General features: G+C 44.9%; 1 protein-coding gene across 2 annotated transcripts in view; it reads right to left on the minus strand.

Annotated features, from left to right (window-relative positions):
- Positions 1 to 19,673, minus strand: part of LOC138745501 (dual oxidase 2-like) — a 75,678-nt gene that overhangs the window by 38,371 nt on the left and 17,634 nt on the right. For both annotated transcript variants that reach the window (XM_069902580.1, XM_069902582.1), the window contains exons 7-17: positions 18,490 to 18,656; positions 13,500 to 13,560; positions 13,320 to 13,416; positions 12,542 to 12,632; positions 11,290 to 11,392; positions 10,034 to 10,203; positions 8,689 to 8,864; positions 6,243 to 6,361; positions 3,228 to 3,365; positions 1,422 to 1,541; positions 220 to 413 (exon numbers count right to left, since the gene is read on the minus strand). In XM_069902580.1, the coding sequence (XP_069758681.1) occupies positions 220 to 413; positions 1,422 to 1,541; positions 3,228 to 3,365; positions 6,243 to 6,361; positions 8,689 to 8,864; positions 10,034 to 10,203; positions 11,290 to 11,392; positions 12,542 to 12,632; positions 13,320 to 13,416; positions 13,500 to 13,560; positions 18,490 to 18,656 (1,436 nt within the window). The remainder of the gene's footprint in view (positions 1 to 219; positions 414 to 1,421; positions 1,542 to 3,227; positions 3,366 to 6,242; positions 6,362 to 8,688; positions 8,865 to 10,033; positions 10,204 to 11,289; positions 11,393 to 12,541; positions 12,633 to 13,319; positions 13,417 to 13,499; positions 13,561 to 18,489; positions 18,657 to 19,673) is intronic.

Genomic DNA, 19,673 nt, shown 5'->3' on the forward strand with positions numbered 1-19,673 from the left:
CCGTGATGCAGTCCCCATCTGTCAAAATTTGCCAGGGTTTCCAATGTCATACCAAACCTCCGCAAACTATAAAGTGAGTGATGTGGTGAATAGCAGAGACTTCATCCAGGGAAGTTGGATAAGCACTCATGTAGCGAGGATATGCTAAAGGACAGAGCAGATGCACCACACACTCATATAATAGACTAATGAACAAAAAAAGACAGGAGGTCCACTCACCAGATCGTACTCCTTGGGCACTTTCAGTAACAAAACCCTCTGGTCATTGCTTGATATGACAACGTGCATGTCCTTGGTGAGATTAATGATGCGGGTTGGGGAATGCTTGTTGTCCAGGACCCTGATGCGATCATTAGGGTCGAGACAAAGGGCCACTTGTCGAAGCGACTCGTTGGGTCCCTGCCATTCGGAGGCTACAGATTGGAACAGATGGTGGGGTTAAAAAAAAAATCAGCCGACATCTGTGCTGGCTTCGGCACCGAAGGGCTCTTGGAAATTTATTTCGTGCACTTTTCAAGAGGAGGCCACCATTGGCAACACCAGCATTTAACTGCCCATCATTCACTGCCCCTCGTCGACTGAGTGGTGTGCCGGGACAGTTGCATTGGTGGAAGCCAGAGCCACATTTGGGCCTGGCCAGGTAAGGATTGCAAATGGAGTGAGACCTGGAAGTCTGCAGACACTATGATTACATGAAAGAAAAAAAAACACAGACATGCTTGAGGAACAGCATCCGTGGGAGGGAAGGGAACAGCATACAACTGACATTTCGGGCCTGAGCCCTTCATGGGCTGAAAAATGCCAGATGCCGTTTAATGCGGACAAGTGTGAGGTGTTGCATTTTGGAAGGACAAACCAAGAAAAGACGTAAACGGTAAATGGTCGGGGACTGAGGAGTGTGGTAGAACAGAGGGATCTGGGAATACAGATACACAGTTCCTTGAAAGTGTTGTTACAGGTGGATAGGGTTGTAAAGAGAGCTTTTGGCACACTAGCCTTCATAAATCAAAGTACCGAGTACAGAAGTTGTTAAAGTTGTTTAAGACATTGGTGAGGCCAAATTTGGAGAATTGTGTGCAGTTTTGGTCACCAAACTACAGGAAAGATATCAATAAGAATGAAAGAGAACAGAGAAGATTTACTGGGATGTTCTATATTCTAACCGGCGATATACAGAACAGTGCTGTTGTCATCAGTTAGTTTTATTTAAACACATTTTTCTCCTGCAATTTTAAGCATGGTCAAGATGGTCTACTTGAAAATTTATACTTAAAAGGAACTCCGACAGTCACTGGACTCCCATTGTTTTGATTGAACGGAGGCTGACAAGGTGCTCAGGTGAATGAAGGCACACAGCAGCGGTTACTGAGATCTTTAGATATCAGCATTTTTCCCTCCTATGAAAACAAGGATCGGGTTACCTCTGATTCCTGCTCCAGGTTCAGCCTTCTTTCTGATAGACTCATGCCTGTTCGTTTTTTGAAGTTTCTTGAACTGTGTTTTACGATAAAAGGCGACTGCGTAAGCTGGAACCAGGCACACTGGGGTGGGGGGGGGGGGGGGGGGGAAATCATTAGTCCTTTTTTTGATAAACACAGTTTATCACACAATTCTTTTCTCAGCAATGCATCGGAAGGACCGTCCTATGTCATGTCAAAATAGAAAGGAAACAAAACATGCATTTAAAGTGTATATTATACATCTAGAAGACGTTCAATAGCTAATACAATTGCTGCACCAGCTAATTCCTAAGATCCCACAAAGAGTGAAACATAATTAACTTGCCCAAGCAGAGTTGGAGAAGTTCTGAGAAGCACCTTGAATGTGGGGAGAGACAAAGAGAAGAGATGGTCTCTTTAATTCGTGAATAATTATCTGTCCTTGCTTGCATTAGGATATTGAAGATCTCCTGCATCCTTTTATGGGGAATATTTGGATTAGACCTGGGGAAGGTTCAGCTGATGGATTTGCCGGTCTGGTAGCGATACACCCTTTTGCGTTGGTCTTAACGCGAGAATGTAAACAGCTGAGAGCGACCCAGTGGCATGGTTTGTGGAGCATCTGCCTCACACCAATTGATGAGGAATGGATGGCATTTCCCAAAAAGTCCCAGGGTGTCTTGTGCGGTTGTTCTTACTTAGGCCCACAGTGGTGAGTTTGTCCGTTGACTGAAGGAATGGACTAGCAGTGCACTTATTCAGGCTCCATGTAAATAATCTTCAGCCGCAATCAGATCTCTTAAACCTTCAGTTGCATTAAGTTTGCTTGGTTTTAATATTGTTGGGTCTTATTCAGAACTTGTGGCACTCGAAATTTGTCTTGAGATGTTCAACTATGACCAGTGTAAGCATGGGCAATCTTGCTCATGCCAACTTGATTCATCTGAGCGTAAACACTTTGCTGATCCAGGGGCTTTTTGCTTAAAGTGATCAAAGGCATTTGCTCAATCTTAGAGAACAGAGTCGGAGCTGATTAAAGAGAGTGACATCGTTCATGAGTACTAGGATGGATGGCATGGTTGGTTCAATGCCTTTACAGTGCCAGCAATCAGGACTGGGGTTCGAATCCTGTGTCTGCATAGGTTTTCCCCGGGGCCTCCCAATGTTCAAAACGTACCGGGGATTGTTGGCTAATTGGGTGTATATTGGGCAATATGGAGTCGTGAGCTGCAATGACCTGTTACCATGCTGTATGTCTAAATTTAATACTTTGTTCTACAGTGACAAGCAAGAGTGGCCATGTTCATTCTGGCTGCATTTGAATGTCTCAAGACAAGCTTTGAATGCTGAACTTCTGAATAACCTTCATTGAGATCCAACAATATTAAAAGCAAGAAAATTTAATGCAACTGAAAAGAGCTGATTGCAGCTGAGGAAATATTTACAAGGAGGCCGAAAAAGTCATATTCTGCTTTTAACTGGACACTTGGATCAAATGCTAAAGCCTCACATTGAGAGGGTAAAATCATTTGCAGAACAGGGAGGGGAATGGGGTATTAATTAAATAATTGGAACTGTTCAACAATCTGATCCTTGGGCCACCTTGAAACCACAATTACACATGGGTAGGAGTTTGCCATTTCCAGAGAAGCTCTTCAACATGAAAAAATGGAGATCTTCCTGTCTGAATGATGTCTAAACCCTTCTGAATCTGGCCACATTTTCGACAGATTCAATCAATCTGAGAACAGCCTCTGCTGAGCCTGGAGAGGAAAGATTTTCACGGACCTAGTGGTAAGGAGCAGAGTGTCACAATAATAATCCCATAAGGTCCTCCGCTGCCCTCAAAATAGTCGATGGCGATTGGGCCGGTGCAAGGTTCCAGGTCGTTCACGGTCAACTGCGCTGGCTGTTGGCATTGGTCACCTGTCGGAAAACAGTAGGTGAGCAGAATTAGAATTGCAGGCGCTCCCCTACTTACGACGGCCCAACTTTCAATTTCAAATTCTGATCTGCTCCCGCGTGCAGCTCTCTCGCGATGCTGGGTGATGGCAGCATCGTGAGAGGGTATCATACAGCAGACCCCCTCGTGATGCTGACTCAACCACGTTTGCCGCCTCTGTAGTGATCACGCGAACGACTGACATTGATGACCCTGTTGCTTTAGCGTTTTCACCATCCTGCAATTAATTTTAGTTCAACGCTTCAAACATTCTTCATGCCCAGTGTGCCTTCATCTGTGTACATTAATGTTTTTATTTCAGTGTAGAATAAAGGTATTCAAAATTTAATTATAAAAAATGGAAGACGCGGTATTCCTTTTCAACAGAACATAACCCCTCGGTAAGTTGAGGACCACCTGTATAGAGGGAGGTCAGGAACAATTTGTTGGGGAAATGTCAACACCAGCTGCTGCTGCTGTACGGAATTCTCTCTCTCCCTCGCAGAGAAAAGCCCGTTTGACTCTCTCTGCTTGCAAAACCACATGACCCTCTTAGAACAGCAAACTGCACTCAGACAGCCTGCAGCTCCGACGAGTTCTTTTCTTTTCAAAACAACAATCCATTAGTGAAGTCTCTTGGGCACTCTTCAAAGTTTTTACAAAGGCTCTTGGAGCCGGCCTGCCTGGCTTGAGCAGAGCTCCAGTATTTTAAATGAGATCTGTTCTGAAATGTTTGTATGTGACCTACACTAAAACTTTGCCCCAATTTATCTCGTTTAAAACATATCTATACACAATCTATCACACCCCTCATCCTCCTATACTCTAACCAATACAGTTGAAGAGTCAACAATCATTTCTCATACACTAACCCTTTCATTCCAGGTCTCATTCTAGTAAATCTTCTCTGAACCCTCTTCAACGCCAGCAGGTATTTTCTCAAATATGTCACTCAAAACTGCACACAGTTCTCCAAGTGAGGTCTCACCAGAGCTTTATCACATCCATGCGCTTGTATACTATTCCCTCTGGAAATGAATCCCAACATCGAATTCATCTTCAATATCCACTCAACCTGGAGGTCAACCTTTAGGACAATGGTCCTCAACCTTTTTCTTTCCGCTCATATACCACTTTAAGTATTCCCTATGTCACAGGTGGGATGTGAGTGGAAAGAAAAAGTTTGAAAACCTCTGTTTTAATCGTCCCTCATTGACTCGTTATGTGCAGGGTTTCACAGCTCCAAAGGAAATGGGCCAGAGACAATTTTTCTCAGGCCAAATATTTCAGTCTCAATTGGGTCCAGAGAAGTGATTCTCAACCTTCCCTTCCCGCTCACACCCAACTTGAAGCCATCCCTTACTAATCACAGAGCACCGATGGCGTGGGGATTAGTGGAAGGAAAAAGGTTGTGAACCACTGGTTTAAGGTGTCCTGTATGAGAACTCCCAGGTCCCTTTGCACCTCAGAATTTTGAATAATAGTCCATTTTCAGCAGATTTATTTGTTTTGCAATCGCTGCCGGTGCCTCCTTCACCCATCAACCTCTGCCACCTATCTATAGGCACCTCCCTGATATTAACGTTTTGTCCTTGTGTTCAGCTCCCTTCCTCAGCATCATCCATCCCCACCTCCATACATTCCTCCTTGCAAGCATGAGGTGCCCCTCTAGCTCTTACATGCCACTACTTGTCATGGACCTAAATTCCGCCATCCCATTCCGAAAGCTTCACCACTTTTCCCTGCCTCCCTATCTCTTCAATCAAACTAGTCAAAATAGATAATGCTGGAGGAACTCAGCAGGCCCATGGAATTACAGGAAGGATACCAGCATGGCTGGTTGGCAGGGAACAGAGAGTGGGAATAAAGGTATCCTATTCCGGTTGACTAGAGGTATTCTGCAGGGGTTGGGGTTGGGGCCTCTTTTCACCTTTATATATATTTAAACGATTCGGATTATTTGTGGCTAAGTTTGCAGGTGGCAGGGAAGATGGTGCTAAAGACACAGGAAGGCTACAGAGAGGCGTGGATAGATTAGGAGAATGTGAAGAGTTGGCAGATGCAATACAGTGTTAGAAACTGCTTGGGTCATGCACCTTGGGGGAAGAAATAGGCGAGCAGGTTATTATTCAAAATTCCGACGTGCAAAGGGACCTGAGAGTTCTCGTACAGGACACCTTAAACTAGTGGTTCTCAACCTTTATCCTTCCACTCACATACCACTTTAAGTAATCCCCATGCCATTGGTGCTCTGTGATTAGTAAGGGATGGCTTCAAGTGGGGTGTGAGCGGGAAGGGAAGGTTTCAAAAACAGAAATGCTGGAAGTCTCAGCCAGTCAGACAGCATCTTAAATTTAAATTTACACCCCATTAACCTACACCCCTGGTACATTTGGAATGGTGGGAGAAAACCAGAGCACCCCCTCCAGGGAAAGCCCACGCAGAAATGGGGAGAACGTGGAAACTCCTTACAGATATCACGGGATTTGAACACCAGTCTCGATCGCTGGCACTGTTAAGCTTTGCGCTAACTGCCACGCCAACCATGCCATCTGTGGAGAGAGTCAACGTTTCAGATCAGCGACCCTTCCTGAGTTTTTTCTGGTTCCGAGGAAAGGTCACAGACCCAAAACTTTAACTGGTTTCTCTTTCCACGGATGCTGTCTGACAGGGTGAGTTCTTCCAGAACGTCTGTGGGGTTTTATTTTTTTATGGAACTATGACTCCGCAGAAACGAGGGAAAGAAAACAAAGGGTTGATGCCTTCATGAAAACCTTGGGCAACTTTCTCTCCTCTCCTAAGGCATCAATGCACCATAAAGATGACCCAAAATCAAAGGCCCTTGCCCAAGATTCACTCACCTGCTTTCAAGACAAAGACGTCCTTCTGAAGTTCATTTTCATTTGTATTTAAGGCTTTCGCCAGGACGTCAAAAAATGTAATACCCTGGATTTTATTGATTTCTTCAGCTGTGAATAATCTAAAATCGAATGCAAAAATAACAATTTACCATCCCTGCATCTTAACAAAAGTAAAATGATCTCACAATAGACAACTTTCAATTTTCAGCTTACATTTTATGCCCTATTTAAATGAAGACAAGCAACTCACACACCATCACTACCCTAGCCAGGGGTGTTGACACTTCCAGGTAATTTGATCCATGGGCTTTCCATGTTCATCAACATTTCTTGGTGCCCTACCACCTCTGATCTCCATTTAACTTCCCAATGTGCATCGTCTCACATTTGCCAGGATAAAATTCCATCTGCCAAAGCTCTGCCGAAATTTCCAACTGATCCACATACTGCTGTAGGTTTAGACAGCCTTCATACCAAAGCACCAACAATTCTCACGTCACCTGCAAGCTTATTGACAAACTTCATGTCTAACTCGTTAATCCATATCAAAAGCATCCCGGTCCCAGCACGCAAGATGGATCCCGCAGCACAGAACACCTTGGGCACATACACAAGGAAACTTCCCAGTGGTAGGATGGCAAGAAAATATTGTTCTCTCACTATGAACTACAGTAAAATCCCCGGTATCCAGCACCTATGGGAATCGTGGATGGTCCGTTATGGGTCATTGACCCTGCCTGTGAACTGTGCCTGAAGCACAAGTGATAACACAAGCCAAAGGTTTCGCATCAAGCCTGACGGAGGAGGTGAAGAGGCTTGGGGTGCATGATCAAGAGCTGAATGGAATCGCGGGGGAGGCAGCAGAGAGCAGACAGCACCTTGACATAAAATGGACCCGCTCCAGGTTCTCCTCTCTCGTGCCTCTCAAGCATCTCTTACAAGGTTGGTTCAGCTGCCAAAATAAAAAAAAGCCTTGCGCGTACACAGTGTACTTACAATGGTCAAAGTCTAACCAAGCTCCACGCTGTCAAAATTTCCAAGATTTCAAGACCTGCTCTCGAGCAGTTGCACCAGAAACCTGAGCCTCACCTTGGTTTTTAAACACACAATAGAAATGTCGATTTCAATCCCATTCTCTGCACAAACCACTGGATTTTGAAAGGATTATGCGTCCAGGATTCCCCCACCGCATTTAAATAGAAGTGTCATCAATGAGCCCCTGGAGGGTAAAAATGCAATGCTGAAATGGGATCAGGTTTGGTGCAATTTCACAACTAGAATTGAATAGGATGAGTTGAATGGTCTCCTTCTGCATTATAACCGCTATTGAGTCCATGAGCAAGCTGCCTTTGTATCCTTTAACTCAGCCATTCTCAACCATGTTTCCCCACCTCCACCTAGAACCCTGCTCAAAGCTTACTTTCCCTGTGAACCAGTCAAGTTTTGGCTTCTCTCGTACTTCACTCCTGACAACTTAACACAGTTAGCATAGCGGTTGGCGCCATGTTGTTACCGCGCCAGCACCAGGACCAGGGATTCAGTCCCGCACTGTCCATAAGGAGTTTGTACGTTCTCCCCGTGTCTTACGTGGGTTTTCCCCGGTGGGGGGGGGGGGGGCGGCTCTGGTTTTCTCCCACCCTTCAAGACATACCAGAGGTTCGAGGTCAATTGGATGTAGTTGGGTGGCACGAACTCGTGTGCCGAAAGGGCCTGTTACCGTGCAGTATGTTTAAAAAAACTACATAAAATATATTTTCAGTCCATGGCCCACCTTAAATGCTGTTACCCCTGAAGGGTGGGGGGGGGGTGGTGGGGGTGGGGTGGAAGAAATATAACCTTTGTTGAGAATGGCTGGTCTAGAGGACAGGGTGGGAAGGATGAGGCAGGGGTCCCTTATGTGAACGGTGAACGAGGGAGAGGTGAAGCATGACGGACAGAGGGGGTATGTTGGGAGATACCGGGCAAAGGAAGGAGGAGGCAAGAAAAACAAAGGGGCCAGGCATACAGGGGTCATCATACAAGGAGGAGCAGGTGGTTAGAAGGCAAAAGCTGAAATCTAGAGAAGAAGGGAAGGTGAGAATGGTGGGAGAGACCAGATGGAACTGAAGAAGGTGGGAGTGGAAGAATCCAGTGGGGAGATGGGGGTGGAGGGGCACTGAACAAAAGAGGAGGAGGGGGGGTGATGAGAATGTAAGGGTAATTGGGTGGAGATGGGGAGGGAAAGGGGGCCACAAATGGAAGGGGGAAAATGGTAAGTGGTATGAAAGGAGAGAATGAACTCATTACCTGAAATTCCAAACTTCTACGTTCACACTATTAGGCTATAGAAGGGGATGCTTCTGAATTGATAGTATGCTGCACTCTGGCAGTGGGAGAAGGCCCAAGAAGACAGGTCTACCCAGCTCTTATTCAAAAAAATAAAATGAGACCACCAGTGAACTCGCACCCATTCTGCTGATTCTCAAACCAGAATCTGTCTCCATCTCGTATGCGCTGGAACTGCTCAATCATGATTTTAGACAAGAGGTCCTCCGCCCCACCTCTGCCCTCCAGTAGGACTCCGGGCCACAACTCCAGTTTGGATATGTCTCCTCCATATTGTTCAGCCAATTCATTAAAGATCTGTGAAGCCATGGAAAGTCAAGGTCACTCAGACTGGCGATGAAAATACCACAGAACATAAAGTCCCAAATAACTTCCAAACCATGGCAAATTTCGACAGGTGTGTGGTGGAAAGAGTGCCGACCAGCTGCATCACAGTCTGGTATCAGGTCACCAATACCTTGGAGCGTAAAGCGCTGCAAAAAGGTAGTGGACACAGCCCAGGACATCACAGGCAAAACCCTCCCCACCATCAGGAACGCTGTCGGAGAGCAGCAGCAATCATCAAGGATCCACACCACCCAGCACGCGCTCTGTTCTCACCGTTGCCATCAGGAAAGAGGTACCACAAAACTCACACCACCAGGTTCAGGAACAACTGTTACCCCTCCACCATCAGACTCCTCAACGTCAAACTCAAACAGGGACTGTTACTTTTGCATTTTATTGATTTTCTTTCTCTGTTCTGTTTAAATTTTTCTATTTCTTTCCATGTGTACACGGAGTAGTTTTTTTTTGCACTGCCAATAAGTGGTGATTCTGCTGCACGGCCGCAGGAAGAAGAATCTCAGGGTTATATGTGATGTCGTGTATGTGCTCTGACCATAAATCTGAACTCATCCTCTCGTGAGCTTTGACACAAGGTGCAGTGAACTGGCAAAGCTTATAGAGGCACAGAGAGATACAGGACTAGCTCGTTGATCATTCTTCCTCACCGTCTGATGCTGGTCGGCCCGCTGAGTTCCTCCAGCAGATGATGAATAATTATTGAGGTGGGTTCACCCTCTTGCCCAGCCAACCCTTCCTCCCACCAATTTTTTTTTACAAATATGGCTTGGGTTTAAAACTGTAGCAAAGTGCTATAGAAAGTTGTTGAAGGAATTTCTAGAAGTAACATGCATTAGGGACAAATTCAACAACAATTTTCATTTCGATAGTGTTTTTAATATAGTAAACAACCCAGGAGCATAATGATATAAAAGCAAACATAAAGTTCAGATTTATTGTCGGAGAACATATAGGATATCACATACAACCCTCTTTCTTTACTGATAGGGCAAAAAAAAACTGTACTAAACACATAAACAAATAAAAAAATGTAAACAAGCTATTAGAAAGTTGAAAAGAAGGAATCTCACATCTCGAAGATCATTTTCAGTTGGAGAAAATCAGCGTAAAGAGTAACTGACCTGGGTCTGGTTCATCAGGTTGGAATTGATGTCGACCCAGTTGCCAACTGCTGGGAGCTGATAGGCTTCTCTTGCTGTGTTGTACGTTGGAAGACCATTATCTCGCCCCTTTTGAATGGTGAGAGCCACTAGGTCGGACCGAGAGAACTTCAATGGGCCGAACATGTAATCTGGGTGTGATAGAACAATTTATCCATTAACTAGCCACCCATGTTTCAATCAAGTCCTGAATCATTTATTTTTGTCAATTAATATATGGCTCAAACGTGATTTATTCTTTTATAGGATGAGGACGTCACCATTTATTGCCCATCCCCATTGTGCTAATTGACACCGGTGGATCTGGAGTCACACAAATGTCAACTGGTAAGGATGACAGATTTTCTCATTCATTACCTGGGTCTCTACGTCAGTCCAGTATCTTCACACTTAGCTTCATTGAGAAAATTAATTCATTGTTCTAATTAATCAAAACAAGGCCAGTTGGGGACATCCTCAAGATTTGGGGATTAGATTCAAGACAGATATGTAGGGAAGCTGCTTCTCCCAGAGTACAGTGAATCTGTGGAATTCTCTGCCCAATAGAGGCTGTCGTTAAATATATTCAAGGCACCAACAAATCAATTTCCACATAGTAGGGGAAATTAAAAATCACGGGTTACAGGCGGGTAAATGTAGCCGAGTCCGCAACCACATCAGGCTGAACGGCGGAGCAGGCTTAACTGGCCAGTTGGCCGACCTCTGCTCCTATTTCTAATGTTCGTATGTCACGGTGGAACTGAAGGACAAGTGAATGTGTTTAGTTAGCTCCATCTGGCCTTGTGTGACAGTGAGGTTGGGGCTTTTTACCCTGGAAGGTAGGATAAACGTATAGATTTATAAAGTCATGAGGGGCTTAGATAAGGTGAAGGGCCACAGTCTTTATCCCAGGGCACGGGAGTCCAAAACCAAGGAGAAAGGGGAAAGATGGACCCGAGGGGCACAGAGGATGGTGAGACTGTGGAATGAGCTCCCGGCGGTAGAGGTGGGACCAGAGACGATACAAATGCAGGAAAACGGTTTCAGCTCAAACTTGGCCAAAGTTGTGCTGATGGGCCTGTTCCTGTGTGGCACCACTCGACAGACTCCATGAGCTCTGCCATCCCAGGGATCTGATTGATTCTGAAGAATGGCCTTGCATGGGCAATGAGGAGATGATGGACCCAACTAATGTAGCACATCATTGCTTTGCCGAAATGGGAAGCAAACAGGGTTACCTCTCAGATCTTCCACTATAATGTGGTCCTCTCTCTCAGCAACTTGAGAAGCCATCCCAAAAATTAACTCCTCAAAGGCAGCAGCAGTTTGTAGGTTTGGCTTCTGAAAAATAAAAATAAAACAGGTCAACTGTTTTCTTTAGGATTTGGGGAAACGGATTTGATCCATAATGGAGCAAATGTCCTTCCAGAGTTGTGCGTTTTCTTCAGGACCCTTTATCCACTTTGGATCTGTCTATCAGTTTTCCTGTTTAACCAAATTGCTTCAACTTACGCTGGAGTGTTGTGTTTTGAGGTTTCAGTAAGGCTAAGGATAATCTTTGCGAAACATGCAAGTCGGCAGACGCTGTGATTGTAGTAAAAACACAGAAATGCTGGAGGATCTCAACCCATCTCGCAGCGTCCACAGGAGGTAAAGATATATCACCGATGTTTCGGGCCGGAGCCCTTCATCAAGGTGTGGATCTTCACCTGCTTTGGAATCTCCAGAGTTTAGAACCATGCAGGAGATCTTCCAGCTCATTGAGTCTATGCATTTCCTCCTAACAATTGATATATACTTTTTTCCATTCAGCTAAGTATTTCATTCCTTTTTGAAAGCCGCAGCAGACCCAGCTCAACAAGATGGATCGCAGAGCTTGTCCCTTATGCTTTACTGAGGTTTTGAATTTTAAAGCAAGTCTTCAGAAGAGCATCACGAGAAAAGAACAGAATCAAGAAGCAAACAGGGCAGCAGCAGCCACCCTGGTTTGTCGGATGCTGTCTGCAAGGAGCTTGTGCATTCTCCTAGCGTTTGCGCGAGTCTTCCCCCGGTAGCCTGGTTTTCATACAGGGGGTTGCAGGTTAATTTGGGTGGCATGGGTTTAAATGGATGGAATCGGCTACTAATAATTGAGAACAGAGCCGGTACCTACGAGTTGCACAGACTCGAAGTGAAGGGGAAACTTGTAAGGAAAGCCCTAAAATTCAATTTAAGGATGCAGCTTCCCTTCTAGCCCACAAGCATGCACTTTTCAGATATACCCATGTGATTAATTAACCTACTAACCCCCTATTTCTGTTTGGAACATGGGAGGAAACCGGACCTCCCAGAGGAAGCCCATATGATTTTGAGGAGAATATGGTGCCAACTGCTCCACCAACCATGCCGCCCCATTTATTTGCGAATAAGGGACAACAAAGACGACTGAAAGGAGTGGGCAAGTTGTCCACACAGGCCACCATTTGCAACCCAGCTGTCCAGACTCTTTACCTGTCTGTTCCAGAAGTTGTTGCAGAGACGAAGAGCTGGAGACTCCCGGTTGAAGATGTTACGGACGCGTCGGAATCCACAAGTCCTGTTCCTGCAGTGAGCCAAGACAGAGTGGAAATTAGATCAGCAAAGCTACAGTGCAAGAGGATGCCATTTGGCCCGTCTATTCATTCTGACCCAGTAGCCAAAGCCACCCACAACCCTGCAGTGCCTGTTGAAAATGTCGGAGTTCCATCTTTCAACAGCCTTTTTAAGGACATCAATAAGATTGAAAGAGTGCAGAGGGGACTTAAGAGGACATTTCTGGGACTTGATCAACTGGGTTACAGGGAAAGGTTAAACAGGTTAGGAATTTGTTCTCTGGAGTGAAGAAGAATGAGAGGAGATTTCATGGAGGTGTACAAATTTATGATGGGTATTGGTAGAATACCTTGCAAGAGGGCTCGGGCCTAAACTATTAATTACATATCTTTACCTCCTATGGGCGCTGCGAGACCTGCTGAGCTCCTCCAGCATTTCTGTGTGTTTTTATTTTTCTAGATAGAGTAAGTGCAGCAGTGAACTGAGCGACAATATTGTGGTCATTAGTATTTGTGAACCTATTAGCAATAACTTTTTGGAGAATGAAGTAGTAATTAAAGAAAAAGGAGAAACATTAAAAAAAAGGACTTCCGTTCAGTTACATTGGGGGAGGGTGGGGGGTGCCGGGTGACACCATGAGTTACCACACTGGTGCCACCAACCCTAGTGACAGCACTGACAAGAGTCTCTCTCTTACCTCATGTACACTCCAGGTGGTACCATGGTAGCAACCGATTTTAATGCGGCCACCTGAAACTCAGGTGAGATACCAGGGTCGATAAACTTCTTGTAACCTGTGGAACCCAACATCTGGTTAGAAGAGCCCAACATTGGAGCTTTAAAATCTTTTGAATTGTGCCATTCTTGTGTAGATTACCTTGATATTTGGAAATAGATTTTCCCAGGTGTTTGGGTAACCACTCATAGAGTGCAATGTTCTGCAGAGTAAAATAAGGACGGTCAATGAGGAGCAATGATTACGGGCACCAGACTTCACTCCATCGAGGATGTCTTCATGAGCCGGTGTCTTAAAAAAGCAGCCTCTATCCTCAAAGACTCCACCCACCCATCCACCCAGGCTATGCCCTCTTCCCTCTGCTACCATTGGGGGAAAAGGTACAGGAGCCTGACAGCAAGCACTCAGAGGCACAAGGACAGCTTCTACCCCTCTGCTATCAGATTTCTGAATGATCAATGACCAAAGACACTGCCTTACTTTTTCTGCACTTTAAAAAAAAAATTATTGTTGTAAAAGTGGTTTATATGAATGTTTGCACTATAAAACACCGAATTTCATGACTTGTTCGTGGCAATAAATTCTGATTCTGATCGCCAACCACAATTTCAATTGCATTGGAGTCTTTACCACAAGACAATTTCTAGGAGTTAACCAGGAAGATTTTAGGGCAGGTGACTTACAATCTTTACCTATGGTCATTTTCAAAAAGAGAAAGCATCTTTTAAAGGAGCAAAGAGGGATGGAGAGACAGAGAAATTTGGTTTACTTGGGTGAAGGCAGAGCTGGCACAAGAAAATTTATGACCTCAAGCAGTAGGGCTGGAGAAGGGTGCAGGGACCAGGAGCAAAGTGATGGCATGAGGGAGGGAGAGATTCGGAAACAAGCTCGAGAGGTTGGGATGGTGGTGGATCAGAGCCTTAGGTGAAAGGGTACATGTGGATTTAGCTTTCTTAATAAATAGGTCATAAATGAATAATAGGTCAAAGTTTGGATCCTCGTTCCCAGTGGATTGCAACTCAGGATCCCAAACTGAAGGGGTATAAAATGAAACCAAATGGAAAAGGGGCTGCGATCTTGCGGTCAACACTGTGACTGCAGCACCAGCGACCCGGGCTCGAATCTCATGCTGTCTGTATTGAGTTTGTACGTTCTCCCCGAGGATTTCCTCCGGTTACCTCCCACCCCAAAAGGTATGGGGGTTGAAGGTTAATTGATGTATTTGGATGACACAGGTTCATGGGCCAGAACGGTCCTTTACTGTGCTTTATCATATATCTTCTTCTTCTTTGGCTTGGCTTCGCAGACGAAGATTTATGGAGGGGTAAATGTCCATGTCAGCTGCAGGCTCGTTTGTGGCTGACAAGTCCGATGCGGGACAGGCAGACACGGTTGCAGCGGAAAATTGGTTGTTTGGGTTGGGTGTTGGGTTTTTCCTCCTTTGTCTTTTGTCAGTGAGGTGGGCTCTGCAGTCTTCTTCAAAGGATATAACCATATAACAATTACACCTTAGAAACAGGCCAACTTGGCCCTGCTAGTCCATGCCGAACACTTTCTCTCACCTAACCCCACTGACCTGCACTCAACCTGTAGGTCGTTCCACACATCCACCACTTTCTGCGTAAAGAAGTTCTTCCCCCCTCCCCCCCTCCTATGTTTATACACTAATATGTACACTAAGAGGTCTTGTCTCTCTCCAAGACGAACCTGGAAGGCGAGACTGTAGCTCTGGACAGCTTTCTAGACAAGGTCACCGGGATGACCCCTGGTGGCTTAGTGGTGGAATTACATATCACCTCATTTTTAATTTTTTTCCCCCCTCTCAGCTCATGTACTCCCGTTTGTACCTCCCTCTTTCTTAAAGGAAAAAGCTTCTCCACATCAACTCTATCTATACCACTAATAATTTTAAATTCCTCAATCAAATGCCCTCTCAACCTTCTACTAGAAACCTTCTAAAGACCCAACTTATTTAACCTTTCCCTATAACTTAGACCCTGTAACCCTAGCAACATTCTAGTAAATCTTTACACTCTCTCCAAATTGTTGATATCTTTCCTATACTTGGGTGACTAAAACTGTACACAATACTCCAAGTTTGGGCACACCAATTTTAACATAACATCCCAGCTGCTAGACTCAATGCTCTGATTTATAAAGGCCAATATACCATATCCACCACCCTATCCACATGTGACTTCACCTTCAGGGAACAATGTGCCATTATTCCTAGATCCCTCTGTTCTACTGCCCTCTGCAATGGCTGTCTTATTTTGATTCGCCCTACCAAAATGTAACACCTCACACTTATCTGCATTAAACTCCATCTGCCATCTTTCAGCCCACTCTTCTACTGGCCTAAATCCCTCTGCAAACTTTGAAACACTTCTTCACTATCCACAGCTCGTCCACAAATTGTTCCCATCCTTTAGGTCAATATACCAACAGCTGAGATATGCATCTGAAATATAGTGGCTTATTACAATTATGTCAAACAAATGTAATGGAAACACGCTCCCACCATGAAGATTTTCACATAATTGTTTTTCCCAGGGGTGAAATTTGATCCTTGTAGAGGCATTGCTCAGCAGTTTAGTCTTGAGCAGGATGTATAATCAGGAAAGTGGTTGATATTTTAAGCACATAACTCAGAGACGCGAGATCAAATCTCACAAAAACAGATCAGGAATTAAAATTCACTTATTGGAGCGAAGAAGAATGAGGAGATTTGATTGTGTTTTACAAGGTTTTGAGAGGTATAGACAGAATGGTTGTGAATAGACTTTTTCCACTTCGATTGGGGGAGATAAATATGAGGGGCCATAATTTTAAGATGAAAGGGGAAAGGCTTGCGGGGAGCAATAGGAGGAAGTTCTTCAGAGGGTGGTGGGAGTGTGGAATGAGCTGCCAGTTGTTGTGAATGCAGGCTCGATCGTGTGTTTTAAGAATAAATTGGATAGGTACATGGATGGGAAAGGCCTGGTGGGTTATGGAATGGGAGCAGGTCAGTGGGACTAGGGAGATAATGGTCGGGACAGACGAGGGGCTGAATGACCTGTTTTCTGTGCTGTAGCTTTCTATGGTCCTAATTGTCTTGGAGAGAGACAAGACCTCTTAGTGTCCATATTAGTGTATAAACATAGGAGGTGGGGGGGAGAACTTCTTTACTCAGAACGTGGCACAGGCCTGTGGGCTGTATGTCTAAATTTATAAAATTTAAAATTTACGCTAACCTGTTTTGCTCTGATGAAGCTTTAACCCTCTCTCTCCATGGATGCTGCCTGACCTGCTAAGAGTTTTCAGAATTTTCTATTTTGATTACAGTACAGCATTGCTATAACCTACTCTTCTCTCCTTTAGGGAAGAAATTTACTGTCTGTACATAATCTGGGCCTACACACGATTCTGAGACCTGCAATAACCTGGCTGAACCTCCCTCTATAATGAGCTGGGAGGACACTCAGTTCGAGTGCAAGAATAGTTGGCCTTGATTGGCTGGATTGCCAGCCCAAATCTTGCAAATGAATCCCATGGGAGCTGGAGCAGTGGTGCGGCTAGTGGAGCTGCAGCCTTGCTGCTCCTAGTGGCCTGGGTTCAATCTTGCTGCTGTCTGCATGAAGTTTGCAGGTTCTCCCTGTGCTGGGCACTCCAGTTTCCTTCGACTTGTGGGTTGGTGGGTGAATTGGCTACTAAGCGTTATCCCTGGTGTAGCGGAGTGGGAGGAGAAATGGGGAAAGCTGAAGGGATGCCAGAGGCAATAGCCTGCCAAGATGTTTGTAGGGGGATGCGACTGCTGAGAGCCAACATAGATTTGATGGGCTCCATGGCCTACTTCCAGGTTGCAGGGAAATATAAAATATGAAATAAATATTTGTCAGACTGAGGTGCAGACATTTCCAATAATGTAAACCAGTCAACTCAATGCATCACCAATGGTCACTTGCAATGGCTTTGATAGCTGTACCTTGTTTCATTCCCCAGAAGAATACCCATTTCCAACCACAAGAGCAAAAGTCCAACAAAGCCCATCTTCAGTATTGAGGAAATACTTGCGTTAGTAGGTCTCATACAAATTAATGGGGACACTGCTGACCATCTGATTAGATCACTCAATTTGGCAAAACTAATTACCCGTTTGTTAAATCAACTAGTGCCTTTGTACAAAACCAGAAGTTATTTTAAATGCATGTGCCCTCCTGCAGGGACGATCTGACCCCAGATGCAGATAAGAGACTTTTTGGCACCATTGCCTTCATAAATCAAAGTACTGAGTACAGGAGTTAGGATGAATTATATAAGACATGGGTGAGGCCGAATTTGGAGTATCGTGTACTGTTTTGGCCACCTAACTTTTGGAATATCAGTAAGATTGGAAGAATGCAGAGGAGATTGACAGAGATGTTGCCACGACTTGAGGAACTGAGTTAGGATTTTATTCCCCAAGAATGAGGGGAGATTTAACAGAGGTGTACAAAATTATGATGGATGTAGATTGAGTAAATGCAGGTAAACTTTTTCCACTGAGGTTAGACGAAGTAAAAGCCAGAGGACATGGGTTAAGGTTGAAATGGGAAAGTTGAAAGCTTAAAAGGAATATTAGGGGGAATGTCATGCGAGAACAGTGGGAGTGTGGAATGAACTGCCAGCTGAATGGTGAACACAGGTTCGATTATGACATTGAAGAAAAGTTTAGACAGGTACATGGGTGGGAGGGGTATGGAGGGCTATGGTCCGGGTGCAGGTCAGTGGGACCAGGCAGAAAAATGGTTCTGCACAGACTAGAAGAGCTGAAGGGCCTGTTTAATTTTTTTTAAAATTTAGAGGTACATCACGGTTACAGACAATTTTGGCCCTCAAGTCCATATCCCTCAATTAACCTACAACCTCCAGTACATTTCGAGGGATGGGAAACCAGATCCCCCCCACCCCCAGGTAAAATCCACACAGACTCAAGGAGAATGTACAAACTCCTTACAGACAGCACGGGATTCGCATCCCGGTCCCAACTGCTGGCCCTTTAACGGTATGCAACTGTAACTTATTCCAAACTGGGACTATGATCATTTAGCCTTTCTTCTCGCATTCATAGCTGTTTGGACACTCACTCCATATTATTTTTGACACCTCTTACCTGGAATGTGGCAATAACCCACTTTCTGACTTGCTGGAATATGTCTTCATCCGACCAAAGGGGGTTCTGAGCTTTGAACTGGGAGGCCAGGTAATTGTGGTACCGGAACCAGACAATGTTCTCTGCCATGATGAATGGGTTTTCATTGATCGCTGAATTTCCAGAGTCTGCGACAGAATTTGACGCCTGTTAGAATTTAGGACAGGGTGAACCGGGTGTCCTTTCTCTCAATGTAATAGCTCAAAATTATTCCAGGCTTCACAGAGTAGATAAGGTAAGCCTTGGAGTGCATCACTGGTCGGTCATGTATGATAAGACTGACCTGCTGTGCATTTCTGAGACCAATAGGATTTTACTTTATAAGGAGGTTAAAATTTTTTTATTTATTTAAAATTTAGACATATAGCACGGTAACAGGCTATTTTGGCCCGTGCCGCCCAATTTACACCTCATTAACCAACACCCCCACCCCCGGTACGTTTTTGAACGGTGGGAGGAATCCGGAGCCCCCAGGGACACAGACACGGGGAGGACGTACAAACTCCTTAAAGACAGCGCGGGATTCAAACCCCGGTCCCGATCGCTGACGCTGTAAAGGCGTTGCACCAACCGTGCCTCCACATCTCTGTTCCAGATCTACTCCTTTAAATGGGTAAGAACCCCGGCCCGCTGGCACAGAGTTGGGCATGGAATGAAAGCACCAAGTGGACTACTTCTGGTAGGGCAGAGCTGACCCTGCGGGATGAACCAAATGCTGGGTTAAGGAGCCCGATAATGATACTCATCAATAAAAAAGGTGAGTTTCTATAAATATTTGCACACGATTGCCGCCACAAAACAACAGATTTTGTGACATGCTCGATTTTGAAGTAAGAGTTTCCGACAGCAAGATTAAAGGCCTCAAATACTACAAGAAACCCAATGAGGAATTCAGTTCAAAAGGAACCTCTTTTTACTGTGTGACGGTGGAAGTTGTCCACCTCAGGGAGTGGTTGAATTGGTTACATCTGAGGGTGAACCCCCACCAATCCTGCTCAGGAACTTACTTATGAATGGACATGAACATGTTAACTTCATCTTTGGTTAGCACGGATAGCATAGCGGTTAGTGTGATGCTAAATACAGTTCCAGTGACCCAGGTTCCAATCCAATGCGATCTGTAAGGTATATTCTTCCCATAATCT

This window comes from Narcine bancroftii, chromosome 11 (genome assembly GCF_036971445.1).
Source record: "Narcine bancroftii isolate sNarBan1 chromosome 11, sNarBan1.hap1, whole genome shotgun sequence".
Taxonomy (NCBI): Eukaryota; Metazoa; Chordata; class Chondrichthyes; order Torpediniformes; family Narcinidae; genus Narcine; species Narcine bancroftii.